Below are 14203 nucleotides of genomic sequence, written 5' to 3'. Positions count from 1 at the left end.
TCTGAATCAGTGCTATGTCTCAGAAATGTATGGGACAGTCTCCAAGGTCAGTGTCAAGTCAACTGCAGAACGACACTATTAGAAAGAGAGAGCTGGAATGAGAACTTTTAAAAAGCAACAGAACAGCACAAGATAAGAGAAAGATAAACAGTTCAATCTCTTGAGCCTTTATTGAGTACCTATCATGCTTAAGGTAGCTATGCACTAAAAAAAAACAAAAGTGAGGACCAAGCTAGAAGTGACCTTAGAGAGTGGAGTAGGGTTGCTTATTACTGAAAGAAATACACATCTCCCTGCCCTTCCATCAGCGGAATACACCTCCCTACTCCATCATTGTCAGGCTTGGCCCAGTGACTTGCTTTGGCCTCACTGTGGGCAGACTGTGCTTCCTGCCCTGACTTCGAGTTTGGCCATATAACTTGGTTTGGCCAATAGGGTGTTAGCAGACATGATATAGCAGAAACTTGAAATGTTTTTGTGCTGTTGGGTTTGTTCTCTTGAACTTTTGCCTTTACCATGAGAAGAGCCTGCCCTGGCTTGCCTCTTGTTCCAAGGAAGGTGAGAGACAGGTGGAGCAGAGCTGCCTAAGTTAGGCATGGCCTAGATGCGCTGCCCCCCCAGCTGATCTGCAGGTACACCAGGAAGCCCAGCTGAGCTTCCCAGCCAAGGGTGGCTTAGATCAGTCAGTTCCATGATAAGTAACACATGATAAGTAATTTGTTGTCTAAGTCACTGCATTTTAGAGTAGTTTTTGATGCAGCAATAATAAACTAATACAGAGAAGATCTAGTATAACATCTTAACTTATTACTTTTGCAGGGTCACATAGCAAACTAAAGAGTGGCTAGAAGAACTCAGCCAAAACTATGGGTCTCCTGGGTAGGGCCATTTCCGGAAAGAGTGCAAGTCAATCCCTTTCAAAAATCATCACTGGGAGAACAAGTGTCACATATCCTATGATATAAGGGCTCACAAACCACTGACTCTGTTAAGACGTACACAAGCAACACCACAGAGCTTTACTGCACCTACTGCACCTTTATCACAGACCCGGAGGCCTGGAAAAGAGCTACTGAAAATCACCTTGTTCCTGAGGAGAAGCCATGTGAGAACAGGGTAAAATGGTTAGGACTCCAGTGTGGAAAGACACATGCTGAGAATCAATATGATTTGGCTCTGTTAAATCTTGAGTAGGATAAATGGTCTGAATGTGGGTTTGTTCACCAGATTCTGGAATTTTATTAAAAAAAAAAAAGCATACTCTGAAACATAAAAAGGAAAACTTCAGAAAAAACAAAGGGAAGGGCTGTGTTGCTTTACATGGCTGAGAACTAGGGTGACCACATGTCCTAGCATATCCAGGAGAGTCTTAGTTTCCTCTTTTGTCCTGAGTAATTATTAATAGCACCCCTTTTCACTCTCAAAAGTGTACTGAATTGGGTGGTAGATGATATGCTCATACAGATGACAGTATATTTTACCCATAGAGTTGAGCAAAACACTTCCAGGTAAGGTTTAGATAAGTTCATGGGGAAAGACCTGCCACGGGTTATCAAACCAAATTAGACTGAGGCTGGAGGGCCACTGTGTCCCATTGCAACATACCCTTTGGCGCAGTAGTGGGAGATCATCAAGGCACCCAGGGCCTGACCCAGCTGGTCAGGGTCTTAAAGACTAGGAACCGGCGCTCTTTCAGGCTAGCACAATGCTCACTTGGGGAACCCTGGGGTCTCCTCCAGGAGCCTCACCTGTACTGCTGGGCACTGTCTTTGTGGAGCCTCCAGCGATAGAAACGCATGCCACATTCCCATTCTTCTCGTTACTTCTATATCAATACAACACGCAAAGATCAAAATGTATGGTAGAAGAACGGAGTTTCCCTCTTACCCACACCGAGGTCCGTATAGTTTTCTGAGCTCCATTTGGCTTTCCCAGAAACCCTGCAGAAAACACAGCACTATAGTCAGAATAAGATTAAACGAAATTTCAAGTATTCAAACTTATTCAGAAAAAAATCTGGAACAGTGAGAACACAATTACATAAACAATAAAAAAGAATTGAAGTATATTGCTTTCAAGTATTTTGGAGTATTAGAATAAACTAACAGCTTTTAAAGAAATATCGCCATGGGGAAGTCTCAGCCAGCTCTGCTTTAACGGACAGGAGCGATCATCTGTACTTAAACTATCTGTATATGATTGCTGCTAAAATATTTGAAAACTGTTTGCCTTCTCAACTATGTTAACATTCCCTTCTGCAATTTGGTTTATATTATTATTATTTTTGGCAAAACCTCTTTTCCCAGCCACTATATGTGTAAACGTCTGCTGAGTCTATCCAAATTATCATAAATTCTGAATTATCATCACCCAAGTTAAAAATGAACTAAAATCAACATATTCAAGACGTAAGAACCTTAGGGTAACTTTATATAGGACAAAACATCAGACACATTTTTGTAGTGGGAAAGGAGCAGACATGGAGATGTACAGGGGGTGGAGTGAGGGTGGAGGGTCAGAGAATGCTAGACCCATCGTGCTGTAGGGATGGAGTCGTGTAGTGGGGATGGAGTATGTGTACAGATATACATAGAGGTTGGAAAATGCTAGATCTGTTGTGTTGTGGGAATGATGTATATATGAAAATATGCATGGGTTGGCATAGGGGTGGGGGAGTGGAAAATGCCAGCTTTGTGTTGTGGGAATGGAGCACATGGGCAGATACATAAGGGGTGGGTGAGACTAGACAGTTGAGGGATAGAAGAGGTAGATATCCTTAGTGGAAATAAATCCCATTGTCCTTAAATCTACTTTCACGGAAAGTTTAAGCTTGCCACAAATGAAGGAAAGCTTATATGCATATAAAAATAGTCGCTGAAATTACTATGTTCTAGAAAGAACTTGGCAGGATTTGTACATATAAGGATGATGAGCTGAAAAGGAGCATATGTGGAAATTATCCAACGGCAGGAGCACAGTGCTCTCACATCGACAGTTATGCTGTTTTCCTCAAAATGTTAATACTAAATTAATTACTCAACTGAATGCAACTGATCATTTTCCCCAGAAATACGTAAAATTTATTTACTTTAATTTCCTATCTGGTTTGTTGTTCTATTCTGACACTTGTAGATTTCTTCACACTTGCTTCAAGGATCTCACAGGAAGCCTTGATAAGATAGCTGTTTGTGGGCTTAAAGTTGTGAATTGGCCACCCCTGGGATAGAGATGAGAGAAGAAGTTGTTTAAAAAACGCTAGGAAGAGAGAAACAACAGCAACAACAAAGAGTGAAAAAGGTTGTTGCACAGAGAAACAGACAGAAAGGAATAAAAAAGAAACCGAAAGGGGGGAGGAAAAAGGACAGAAATAGCCTCTGTTACTGTTTATCTGGCCACAGGCCAGCCCTTCTGGGGGAAGGGGTGGGAGAAATCCTAGAGATCTTAAAGGCTATTATCAGGATTGGCCCAAGTTTAGTCCTTCCTGCCTTTGTTTGGCTTAGTGACTCTTCACATGCAAGATCTGCTGGCTCCTGATGTTGGGTCTGGTGGCAGCACCCCCATGGGTCAGCAGAATAAACCATCTGGCTTCTGAGAAAACCCAAAGCGAGGAAAAAAAAAATAACCTTAGAAGATAGAGCCCTGGGCCTATATCTACAAATGCCTACTGGCTATCTCCACTTGCATGTGCCTCCAGAAAGTCAAAGGCATCTCCCTGAACCAGCTGCTCTCTGGACCTTTTATTTCTGTCAACCCATGGCCATTCTCTGTTATCCTGGCTCAAGGCTTAGAGGCATGTTTGGCTCATTTTGCCTTGAATTCTCTATACCGAATTAGTCACAAGACGTACAAATTTTGTCCCCAACATCTTCTCTTTTCAGTCTCATCACCACCCAGAGCCAAGCCTTCACCACTTCACACCTAGACTTCAACAACAGTTGGATTCCCTCCCTTAGAGTGATCTTCCACATCAGTGTCCCTTTCCTACTCACAGATGATAGTACATGGATGACTGGTTCTTCATGTGCCTTTCTAGACCGTCAGTAATCTAGCCCAGCTATCTCTCTCACAGCTGCATTGCCCCATGCTCCTCAATCTTTGGCTTCAGTCAGTCCAGGCTGCTCATCAAGCTGTACCATGGCTCTCGTGTAGGTGCAATCACACACATGTTGCTCCCCAACTGGTTTGTGTGTCCTTGTCTTTGTTTCTGTTGCTCCTGTAGGACCCCCTTCTCCAGGAAGTCCTCCAGAATGATTCTGGCCCTGACAGATCTCCCTGTCCTTCAAAGGATGACCACAGCTACCGTCTATACCACCCAATCTAGCACTAGAGTATATCCCATCTGGTGTGGTACACCATTATTTGATCTGTGCCCTTGAGGGCATAGGTAACTTCTACTTCTTCTGCATTCCAGGACCTGGCACATTTAGCTACTCACTAAATAGATTTTTGGGTGAATAGATGAATGAACGGATGACAGGACTCAATATATATTGATGAGTGGTAAGAGATGGATCATTAATATCACATAAGAATTCATTCAAGTGGAGGAAGGCTTATCACATAGCACCTTCACATGTAGACAACCCCAGGTGTGAGTGACCTAGATGGGAGCAATGCTTCATGGGTGAATCTACACTGGGCTCAGCATCTCTTATGCTGGAAGATCGTGGAAGACAGTCCTTACCTGGCGGAAAAACATCAGGTTTCCAATAAAAGGAGAAGGTTTGGGATGTCTGATGCCCAACTTCTCCAGTCTTGAAAATGCTGACATGGAATACCTGAGGGAAAAAGCACATTTTAAACACCGAGAAACTAAAGTTTGCTTTCATGCTTGTGGCTCTATTAGGAGTCAGAATAATTGAGTCCTCCAGAAGCAAGGGTAGAAGAAAGACTTTCCAGCTGATAATGTCTGAGAACTGAAGAGGTAAAGGCCTGGAGGTGAGTGGGTGGAATAGAGCTCAATCAATTCCTCCTGATTGAGTGACAGGGTAGAGATCAAGGAATCCTAAAATCTCCCCATTGGAAGATGCCTTAGAGATGATGTAGTCTAAACATCCCTTGCCCACGTAAAATTTCCATCAATAAATTGTTTTTAAAATGCGCCTCTCTCCATTCAGTTCCTTTGCCTCTAAATCTACGGTGAACAATTGTGTCCAAAGACAAGGCAAAAAAAGTAACAATGGCAAAAATAAGTTCCCTGTTCAAATCTGTGTATTTTCTAGGTCAAAACTGACCCCTGCACATAATTTGTTCCTCATCACATTCCATGGCCTAATTGGGAAAAATAAAAAATCAGGACAGAGGGGACACACCATGGAGACAAAACCTCATCACCTACCACTTACAATCTCTTTAAGTCTTTGTTTTCATGGTCTGAAACCATATGGGAAGCATATTTTCTTAACTAAATATCAGGAAACGCGGCCCGACAGATTTCTGTGCCACCTTCCAGGAGAAAGCGGCAGTCTGAGAAGTGCAGTGTGGCTGTCACAACATTGGAATTACTAGGATATTTCAACAGTTTACGGGAACAGAGGGATAACACAGTTAAAGTCAGAACTGGCTTAGAAAAACCTGAACATATGGCTGTAATCCCTAATCAGCCAGCCAATTAGGTCAAAAGTTCAGTTAGTTCAAAAAAATTAATGAGTCAAACTGGGTGTTTAGCATCGTGCAGAGATCAGCCAAATCTCAATTTAGGGGCAAGGAAAAAATAGAGAATATTACTACAGACAGGCTTCATAGGAGTACTGGAACTTACAAAAACAAAAACAGAAAAAACCACGGCTGTGAGAATCACTCACTTATCGTTAGAAAGATGGAAGGCTGGCTATAATCTTTGACCTTCCTCTTTCCTGCCCATGGTCCAATAAGGAGCACCTAAAATAAGAACATTTCACCCAATACTCAAATATTCAGAGAAGGGACAACCCAGGTTAACTGTAGATTTGTGTAATTCTGAGCAATGGGTCTACTTTTAAAGTGGCCATGGGGAGAACCACGCCAGAGCAGAAAGGGAAGGCGGGTTCTCCTGCCAGCTGTCCTGACCAAGGTTTGCACCGTATGGCTACATTATCAGGTTTGAATGAATCCCCAAGGACGTCACATGTAAGTTCACGTTCAAGTGTAATTACAAACCGCCCTCAAGAGCCACTTGTGAATTACATGGGTTAGTCATGCCAAAGTTCCTCTTCATTAGCATGTGAACCAAAGTTTGACTGTACAATGTGTAAAAGTAATTCTTTCAAGTAGACTATGACATTTTAAATAACTCCCCTTACACTTAACGGAAAAGACCAAAGCAGACTTACTAGTCCGCTTAACACTTCCCTCAACATCCTCGAATCTGGCTTCTAGGTTCATTTCTTCATCAGTTTTTGTGAATTATTTTCTAAATGTAATCTCTAATGGGTAGAAAGAAATATGTCGATCTTGGGCCACGTAATTACATCTTAATTTTGTAATTAGATGTCTTGATTGTCTAATTAAAGGACAAGAAGTCTGTGGCTAATTACACATGCTAATTATTATGCAAGTCCATGCCCTAATTATGTAACTCCACTTATGAAAATACTGCTGTGTGTCTCTGCACAAAATCCAGACATTTTCAAACATATGGCAGCAGCAGAGAATGTTCTGGACACAACCATCAACTTCACTTTGCAGCCTGGACTCAAGAGTAGAACTTGAGCGTCTTCAGCTAGGAATTGGCCATATGTGGCCACAGGTAACTGGAGTCCTTGCGCCAAAATCAGCAGACAGAGATCACTGCCCCTAGACTTCTAGGCAGAATTGCAAAGTGGGTTCCATTTGTCTCACTCTCTCTTCCTTCTCTGCTCCCTTGTTTCATGTTCTCTGGTCCCATTCTGTCTGTCTCAACAGGCTCTTAACTCAGAATCCATGGGCCCCATAGGGCTTGACTTGTGTCACCCCCCAAAAATAAGTTGAAGTTCTAACCCCCCAGTACCTCAGAGTATGACTTTATTTGGAGATAAGGTGTTTGCAAATGTAATGAGTTAAGACGACATCATACTGAAGTACAGTGGACCCCTAACCCGTGGTGACTGATGTCGTTATAAGAGGATAGGCACGTGAAGACACAGAGACACAGGGGAATGCCATGTGAAGACAAAGGCAAACACTGGAGTTACGCAGCTGCAAGCCAGGGAACGCCAAAGATCATCAGCAACCTACTAGAAGCCAGGAAGAGGCAGGTTTCAGAGGGAGCAAGGCTCTGCAGAAATCTTGCTTTCAGACTTCTAGCTTCCAGGACTGTGAGACAACAAATTCTAGTGTTTTAAGCCCAGTTTGTGGTACTTTGTTACGGCAGCCCTAGGAAACTGATGCACCAGGAATACTCGTAGATGAGTTTTAGAGAGTCGTTGAGAAAAAGATTTAAAACAATTTCCTCCTGTTACTTTAAAACTTGTCATTGTGGAAGAAATTTATTTTTTATGTCAAATTGTGCCATTAAGTCCTGTGCCATCGAAAAGTACAGGTGGCCTCAGATGCTGCTGTGTAAAACAGATAATACGCAGCCGTCGTGCGGTCACCATGTTGTGATATTTAGAACAGCTTCTCTTTGATGGGAATTAGTGCAAATGGATCCCACAATTATGATTATGGCCATCTATCATTGTTGACATTAAGAATACTTAAGTTGGGGGCCGGCCCTGTGGCTCAGGGGTTAAGGTCATGTGTTCCACTTCAACGGCCCAGGGTTTGTCAGTTCGGATCCTAGGCGCGGACCTACACTGCTCATCAAGCCATGCCGTGGCCCCATCCCACATAGAAGAACTAGAATGACCTACAACTAGAATATACAACTCTGTACTGGGGCTTTGGGGAGAAAAAAAAAAAAAAAAGAGGAAGATTGGCAACAGATGTTAGCTCAGGGGCACTCTTCCTGAAAGAAGAATACTTAAGTTGGAAAACGACAACAGGAAGTATATGTGGAAGGCTCAGATAGCATTCTCTGGTTTTCCTTTCACCACTAAAGCAGTGGTTTATTGCTACAGGACACAAACCTTACAGTGCCAGCGGTGCGCCTTATTCTGTCCATTCTCAAAATAAATTGAACCATTCAAAATAAGATTCCATTTTTAAAGCCTAGAAAATCCCCACTATTTTATTCTCCCCAGGACAAAGCCCTCTCTTGATACATTCACCAAGAGCGGTCAGCCCATTGTTTAGCCACAGAAGCCGCTTGCAGTAAATTGGGGGCTATTTTGATAAATCATATGTTAAAGAGATGATTAAACTGATTGAGATTTGGAGCAAAAGAAGAAAACAGTCAAAGGATGGCCTGCCCTCCAAAATTTCCCTCCTTGCGTATCTTAAGCAGCCATGGAGGCTTCTCTCTAGTGTGCTTCTGGGAAGAGCCAGTTCCTTGGTTCATTTATTACATCCTTACAGTCACTTTCAAAGAATTTCTACTTGGCGAGCTCCTTTTGAAAATTTCAGAAGCCCTTGATGTTTTTCAAGTGGTGAAAGATTCCTTTGGCAAATAGCACTTCTCCTGGGATAAGAATCGTGATGCTCCAGAAACAGGTGAAGCCCAGGGGTACCAGGTAACCTACTTGTCCTGCTCTTTGGAGAAGAGAAGTCCTTTGTGATGGTTCCTTTATGCTTGTGACATGCACAGCCATCAAAGGCTTTGCCAGCAATTCCACAAAAAGTTGTGGCCATGTCAAAAACTTTATTAGAAACAATATCTTAACTTGTTGCCCTTTCAGAAGGTTTTAAGACATGGGAGCAGTACACGAGGGACAAATCTTGAAATGCTTGACAGAAATTTGGGCAAAAAACCCAGAACTATCAGGGAGAAAGCCTACTCTCATTTTACTATAATTCTTTCTAGTTTTTTTCTTTGAGTATTTTTTATATGTTTGTGATCATATTCTTTACAATTTTTTCTATTTCTATTTCTCTATACTTCTGCTTTTTCCATTTAACATAAGGAGAAAAATCTCCATGTTATCAATCCTTTGTGAATATTATTTTTATGGCTGTATAATATTCTTCTTGAGGACATATGATAATTTACTAAACTATTCTTATTGTTAAATACTTAAGATGTTTTCAATTTTTTAGCTAATTTAAGTTATGCTACTACAATGAACATCTCTTTGCATCAAGCTTTTCCGGCACTTCATGCATGAAGCTTTTCCAGACCTGAAATCCATGAGTTGCTGGTTTAAAAGTTGGTGTACAATGCCAAATTTCTTTCCAGAAAGTTGGTCCCAGTTAGTCTCACTGTCAGTGTATCCATTTCACCCAATACTCTCATAAAATTTTTCCTAATTTTGTAGACACGTCAATGTATCTTGAGGTCTGCGTTTCTTTCACTACTAGAGAGAACATTTTTTTGCCATCTCTGTCTCTCTAATTTCAAAAATGTTTCCCAACTTTGAAGTTATTCTTTCTTTTTTCCCTCAGTCTCCTCACAGCTTATCTGGGTGGCAGGTGGAATCGTGCTACACCAATTGGTTAAAGAATTCGTTGGAAAATGAGCAGTCACTGACAGGCGACTGCAAGCTGACTCCAAGCGCAACAGTTGGGCAGGGAGAGGAAGATAAACAGATGAATTCTGAACAGCTTTCATTTAGAAAATACCTCACTCAGCCTAGTTAGCTGACTTTACATTCTATTTCCTTCTCCTTCCTTGCCCCATTCTTCCCAACAACCACAACTAGAGAAACTGTAAGAAGAGAAATTGCTTCCATTATGCCTCAAGGCAGGAGCTCCCTGAATATGCAGAGTTTCTATGTGAGGTTGTCTCAGTTCCTCTTTCAGTCCCTCATCTCCATTTTAGTATCCTCATGTTCAGTCCCCTCTCCTGTGACCAGTTCCCTCAAGACCTTGCTCTCAGCTTGCCCTCAGGGCTGGAAATGATCTGGAGTACTTTCACTCATATGTCAATTAGTAGGAGTTAGGTTATTTCTTAAGGTATAACCTGCAAACCAGAATATCCATTTACTAATTTATAAGAGTAAGTGTCCTTTTCCAGGAACAAGAATATGATGTTGTGTCTCAGAGCACCTCCTTTCCAGGTACCCAAGAGGCCAAATCAATCATCAGAGGATGATTGTTGAGCCAGGCTCTACAATGAGAGGTGGCTTATCACAACATCTATGTCACCAGGACCCTGGTGAAATAACCCTGCCCCATAGAGGACTACACACCTATAAAGGGTTGGCAAAGAGATGGTGTGCTTGCTGCCCCACTCCTCTTTCCCTGCTGCTTTGTGATGCTGCCTCTGTCATACACCTTAGTGACATAAGTGCTTGGGTCTGTTCTGATGCCTTTGTCTGGCTTATGCCAGTGCCTCACTATTTTAACTATTATAACTGTATAATATTTTTAATATCTTACTTTCTCATATAATTTTAGAATTAATTATCTTGTTTGATGAAAATCCTTTTGGGATTTTTATTGGAATTGCATTAAATTTATAAATTAATTTAGAGAGTACCAACATTATTATGACATTGAGCCTTCTCATCCATGAAGTTGTTGCATCTCTCCATTGATTCTGTTTCTCTGTCCTTCAGTAACATTTTATAATTTTATGCACAGAAGGAAGGGTATCTTTTTGCTGTTTACATATATTGGTTATTGGTATCGCTCATGTGTAGGAACACCATTTGTTTATTTATGCCACTCTTATAATCAATGATCCTTCTAAACTTTCTTATTAGTTCTACTGGCTTACATGTGGAATCTGTGTGATTTCTTATGCTGACAGTTACATTTTATGCAAATAATATCAGTTTGTTCTCTTTCTAATCCTTCTGTCTCATTTTTTCATTTTCTTTTCTTATTACATTGGCTGGGACCTCTCATCCAATGTTTAAAAGAAGCAGTAAGAAGGAGCATTCATTTTTTTATTCCTGACTCTATGGGAATGCATCTAATGTTTCAAAATTGTCAGATTTTGCTGTAGATTTTTGATAGATATCTTTTGTCGGGTTAAGGATATTTCCTTTTATTCCTAGTCTGCTTGGAAAAGTTTTTCTTGGTTAGTCTTGCTACAGGTTTGTCTATTTTATTAATCTCTTCAAAGCACCAACATTTGATTTTGTTGATCATTTCTAATTTTTTGTTTTCTATTTCATTAATTTATGCTCATATTTTCATTATGGTCTTCTTTCCAATTTCATTGGGTTTATTCTTCTTTGATTTTTTTTCTTTTAGCTTCTTAGCAATTTAGCTCATTTATTTTCAATATTATTTTATTTTTAGTGAATGCATTTAAGGCTATAAATCTCCCTGTAAGTACTTCTTTAGCTGCATTTCACACATTTTGACATGTAGTGCTTTCAATGTCTGTTGTATTCTAATAGGAAACTTCTGAATATAAAATGTGCTAAATTGTTGATTCCTTAACATCTTACAGTAGTGACACATATTTTTGTATCATTATGAACTCACGGGTTTAAATTTATGGATATGTTTCAATCTATTGCAATTATTTTATTTTTCAAATTTGCCCGTCTTTGGCTAGTTGGGCGCATACGTTTATTTCTGAGTACTTTTGAAAGAAGAATTTCCTCACTTTCTTAAATGACAAGATGATCCAGATTCATCTTGTACATTTCTTTCCCCAAACCTGTTTCAGCAGTTTTTCCAAGGACCCTGGTTCCTTTTGGTGGAAAATGGCATCCAGGGACCATAACAGGAGGAAGACTTTTCACTGTATTTCTTCGGGGCACTTCATGATACCATGTCTGATTCTTCAACCATGTGAATGCCTACTCAATAACTTAAATAGATTTTGAAACTTGTTAGTTGAATCCTTTGTAATTAGAATTGTTTTAAATGTATAGTAGCGCCTTACATAAAAGATCAAGATGGTGAATCCTATCAGAAAGTGGAGGGGGCTGGCCCCGTGGCCGAGTGGTTAAGTTCGCGCGCTCCGCTGCAGGCGGCCCAGTGTTTCGTTGGTTCGAATCCTGGGCGCGGACATGGCACTGCTCGTCAGACCACGCTGAGGCAGCGTCCCACATGCCACAACTAGAAGAACCCACAACGAAGAATACACAACTATGTACCGGGGGGCTTTGGGGAGAAAACGGAAAAAATAAAATCTTTAAAAAAAAAAAAAAAGAAAGTGGAGGCATTTTTGTAAATATACTAATCTTTCCCAATTGTATTAGGTTCCCATTTCTGTTGTAACAAATAACCACAAATTTAGTGGCTTAAAACAACACAATTTATTACCTTACAGTTCTGGAGGCCAGAAGTGTCAAATCAGTCCCACTAGTCTAAAGTGAAGGTGTCAGGCAGGGCTGGTTCCTTCTCAAGGTTCCAGGGGAATATCAGTTCTTTGTCTCCTTGGCTTATGGCTACATCACTCCAACCTCTGCTCATCACATGGCCTTCTGTGACTGACTCCTCCTGCGTCCCTCTTATAAGGACCTTCATGGTTACGTTTAGGGCCCACCCAGGTAATCCAGGGTCTTCTCCCCGCCTCAGGATCTTTAATCACATCTTTGAAGTCCCTTTTGCTATAGAAAGTGGTATTTACAGGTTCCAGGGACTAGGACGTAGGAATCTTTGGGGGCCGTTATTCAGCTACCACGCCAACTTATGTTGTGTTATAGATCTTAATTTTGTTTTGGAGTGCGCCTGAAAAGGAGAAGTGACTGGGGTGGGGACTGTGAGATTGTCAGAGCTTCCTGTTTAGGGAGAACTGGATGGCACAGCTGCTGGGGGGTGGAGAGGAAGAAAGCACAGAGCTTGCACTACGCTCGGCCTCTGCATCGGGCGCCGTAAGGCTTTGGTGGCCCTACCACCTAAACACCAAACAGATAAGTATTTTAAAGAAAATACTACAATTAAAAATAATAATAATAAGTCATGCAGATGATGGTTATTATAGTGCAGAGAGTGAACTAACTTGTCCATTTTTGTCCCAGCTTTTCAGGGCAGGAGAGTCCCTTGAGTCAATAAATCTCAACTGGTATTAAGACATTAATCTTCTAAATTCAGTTATTCATAGAACATCTTGACAATTTTTGCCATATCTGTAGATTGCCTATGCTATTACTTGCTTTCTGATTTCCTTTAAATAAACTTACATGCATTTATTTTAAAAGGAAACTTTATGTCATGGTCATAAACGAAAACCATTACCACTTCCATAAAAAAAAAAAAAACTAATGGTAAAAATAAATGCTTTACAATGGAAAATTTTAAAAGTCCGTGAACCCCCCCAAAACGGTCTCGCCTCCATGGATGGATGGTCCATAGGCCACCGCTGGGAAGATGCTACTCTGCAGGATGGTCCAGGCAGGCCACAATTTACAATGTACTCTGTCTAGGTTGCCCTAGCTCTGCTGATAGTTTGACACCATGGCCAGAGAATGAGGAAGGAATCTGAGTCCTTTCTCAGAGTCCACGTGGAGAATTAGATCAAATGAATCTTAGTGTGCTGTGTTTCATTTCTCAGAACTAAGAAGAGCTGGTCTGCATTTGACACTGGGTTTATTCCAAACTATGATGGTAGTTTACCTTCATGAAGGGAGAAGTCCTTTGTCACTGTTAGGGCTAATGTTAATCAACCTGTTACAAATGCAGAGAATCATCTGGTCAACACGTATTCGGTGCATGTCTCCTACATGCCAGGCACGGTGCTGGGTGCTGGGGCTGCTGCAGGCACATGGCACTTACAGCCTAGTGGATTAGACAGACATGAGAAGCAGTTCATTAAGCATTTACATTATGATCCTTGCAGCAAAGAAGCATCACATGCCAGAGGATATGCCAGTTGAAATGTATGCTTTGTATTTTGATCACTTAAGAGCACTTTTCTCCAGTAATTTGATGGTATTTGTTGAACTTGAAAAAAATGACAAGTGGTCCTTATGCTTATTATTTCCCCCCAAGGCTAGTTTTCAAAAAACAGGGCCTTCCAAAGAAGACCAATCTCCAAAGAAACCATTAAACTGAGGACTGGGTGTTAAACAGCAGGCGAAGGTGCTGGCAGGGGTGCTGCTTTGAAAGTTGTGGCATGCCAGCGGGGCCCTGCCCCCTGCCCTAGGAAGAGAGAGTCGGGGGGTGGGGCTCATGGGCACCTGCCTTAGCACTGAGTGTGCCCTGCTTTTTCAGGTGTGCTTTCCAGGGCCTTCCTGCCACAGAAAACCAACTGATACCTTCTAGGACCGACGGCAGCAAATGGTGCGGAGTGGGAGTTGATGGT

General features: G+C 41.4%; 1 protein-coding gene across 1 annotated transcript in view; it reads right to left on the bottom strand.

The window, feature by feature from the left end:
- TBXAS1 (thromboxane A synthase 1) overlaps positions 1 to 14203 on the bottom strand; it is a 143908-nt gene that overhangs the window by 109637 nt on the left and 20068 nt on the right. Inside the window, exons 2-3 of the mRNA XM_046668769.1 lie at positions 4685 to 4778; positions 1888 to 1940 (exon numbers count right to left, since the gene is read on the bottom strand). Of these exons, the coding sequence (XP_046524725.1) occupies positions 1888 to 1940; positions 4685 to 4778 (147 nt within the window). The remainder of the gene's footprint in view (positions 1 to 1887; positions 1941 to 4684; positions 4779 to 14203) is intronic.

Source organism: Equus quagga, chromosome 8, assembly GCF_021613505.1.
Source record: "Equus quagga isolate Etosha38 chromosome 8, UCLA_HA_Equagga_1.0, whole genome shotgun sequence".
Taxonomy (NCBI): Eukaryota; Metazoa; Chordata; class Mammalia; order Perissodactyla; family Equidae; genus Equus; species Equus quagga.
Note: the sequence above shows the minus strand (reverse complement) of the source record. Positions and strands in the feature narration are given on the sequence as shown.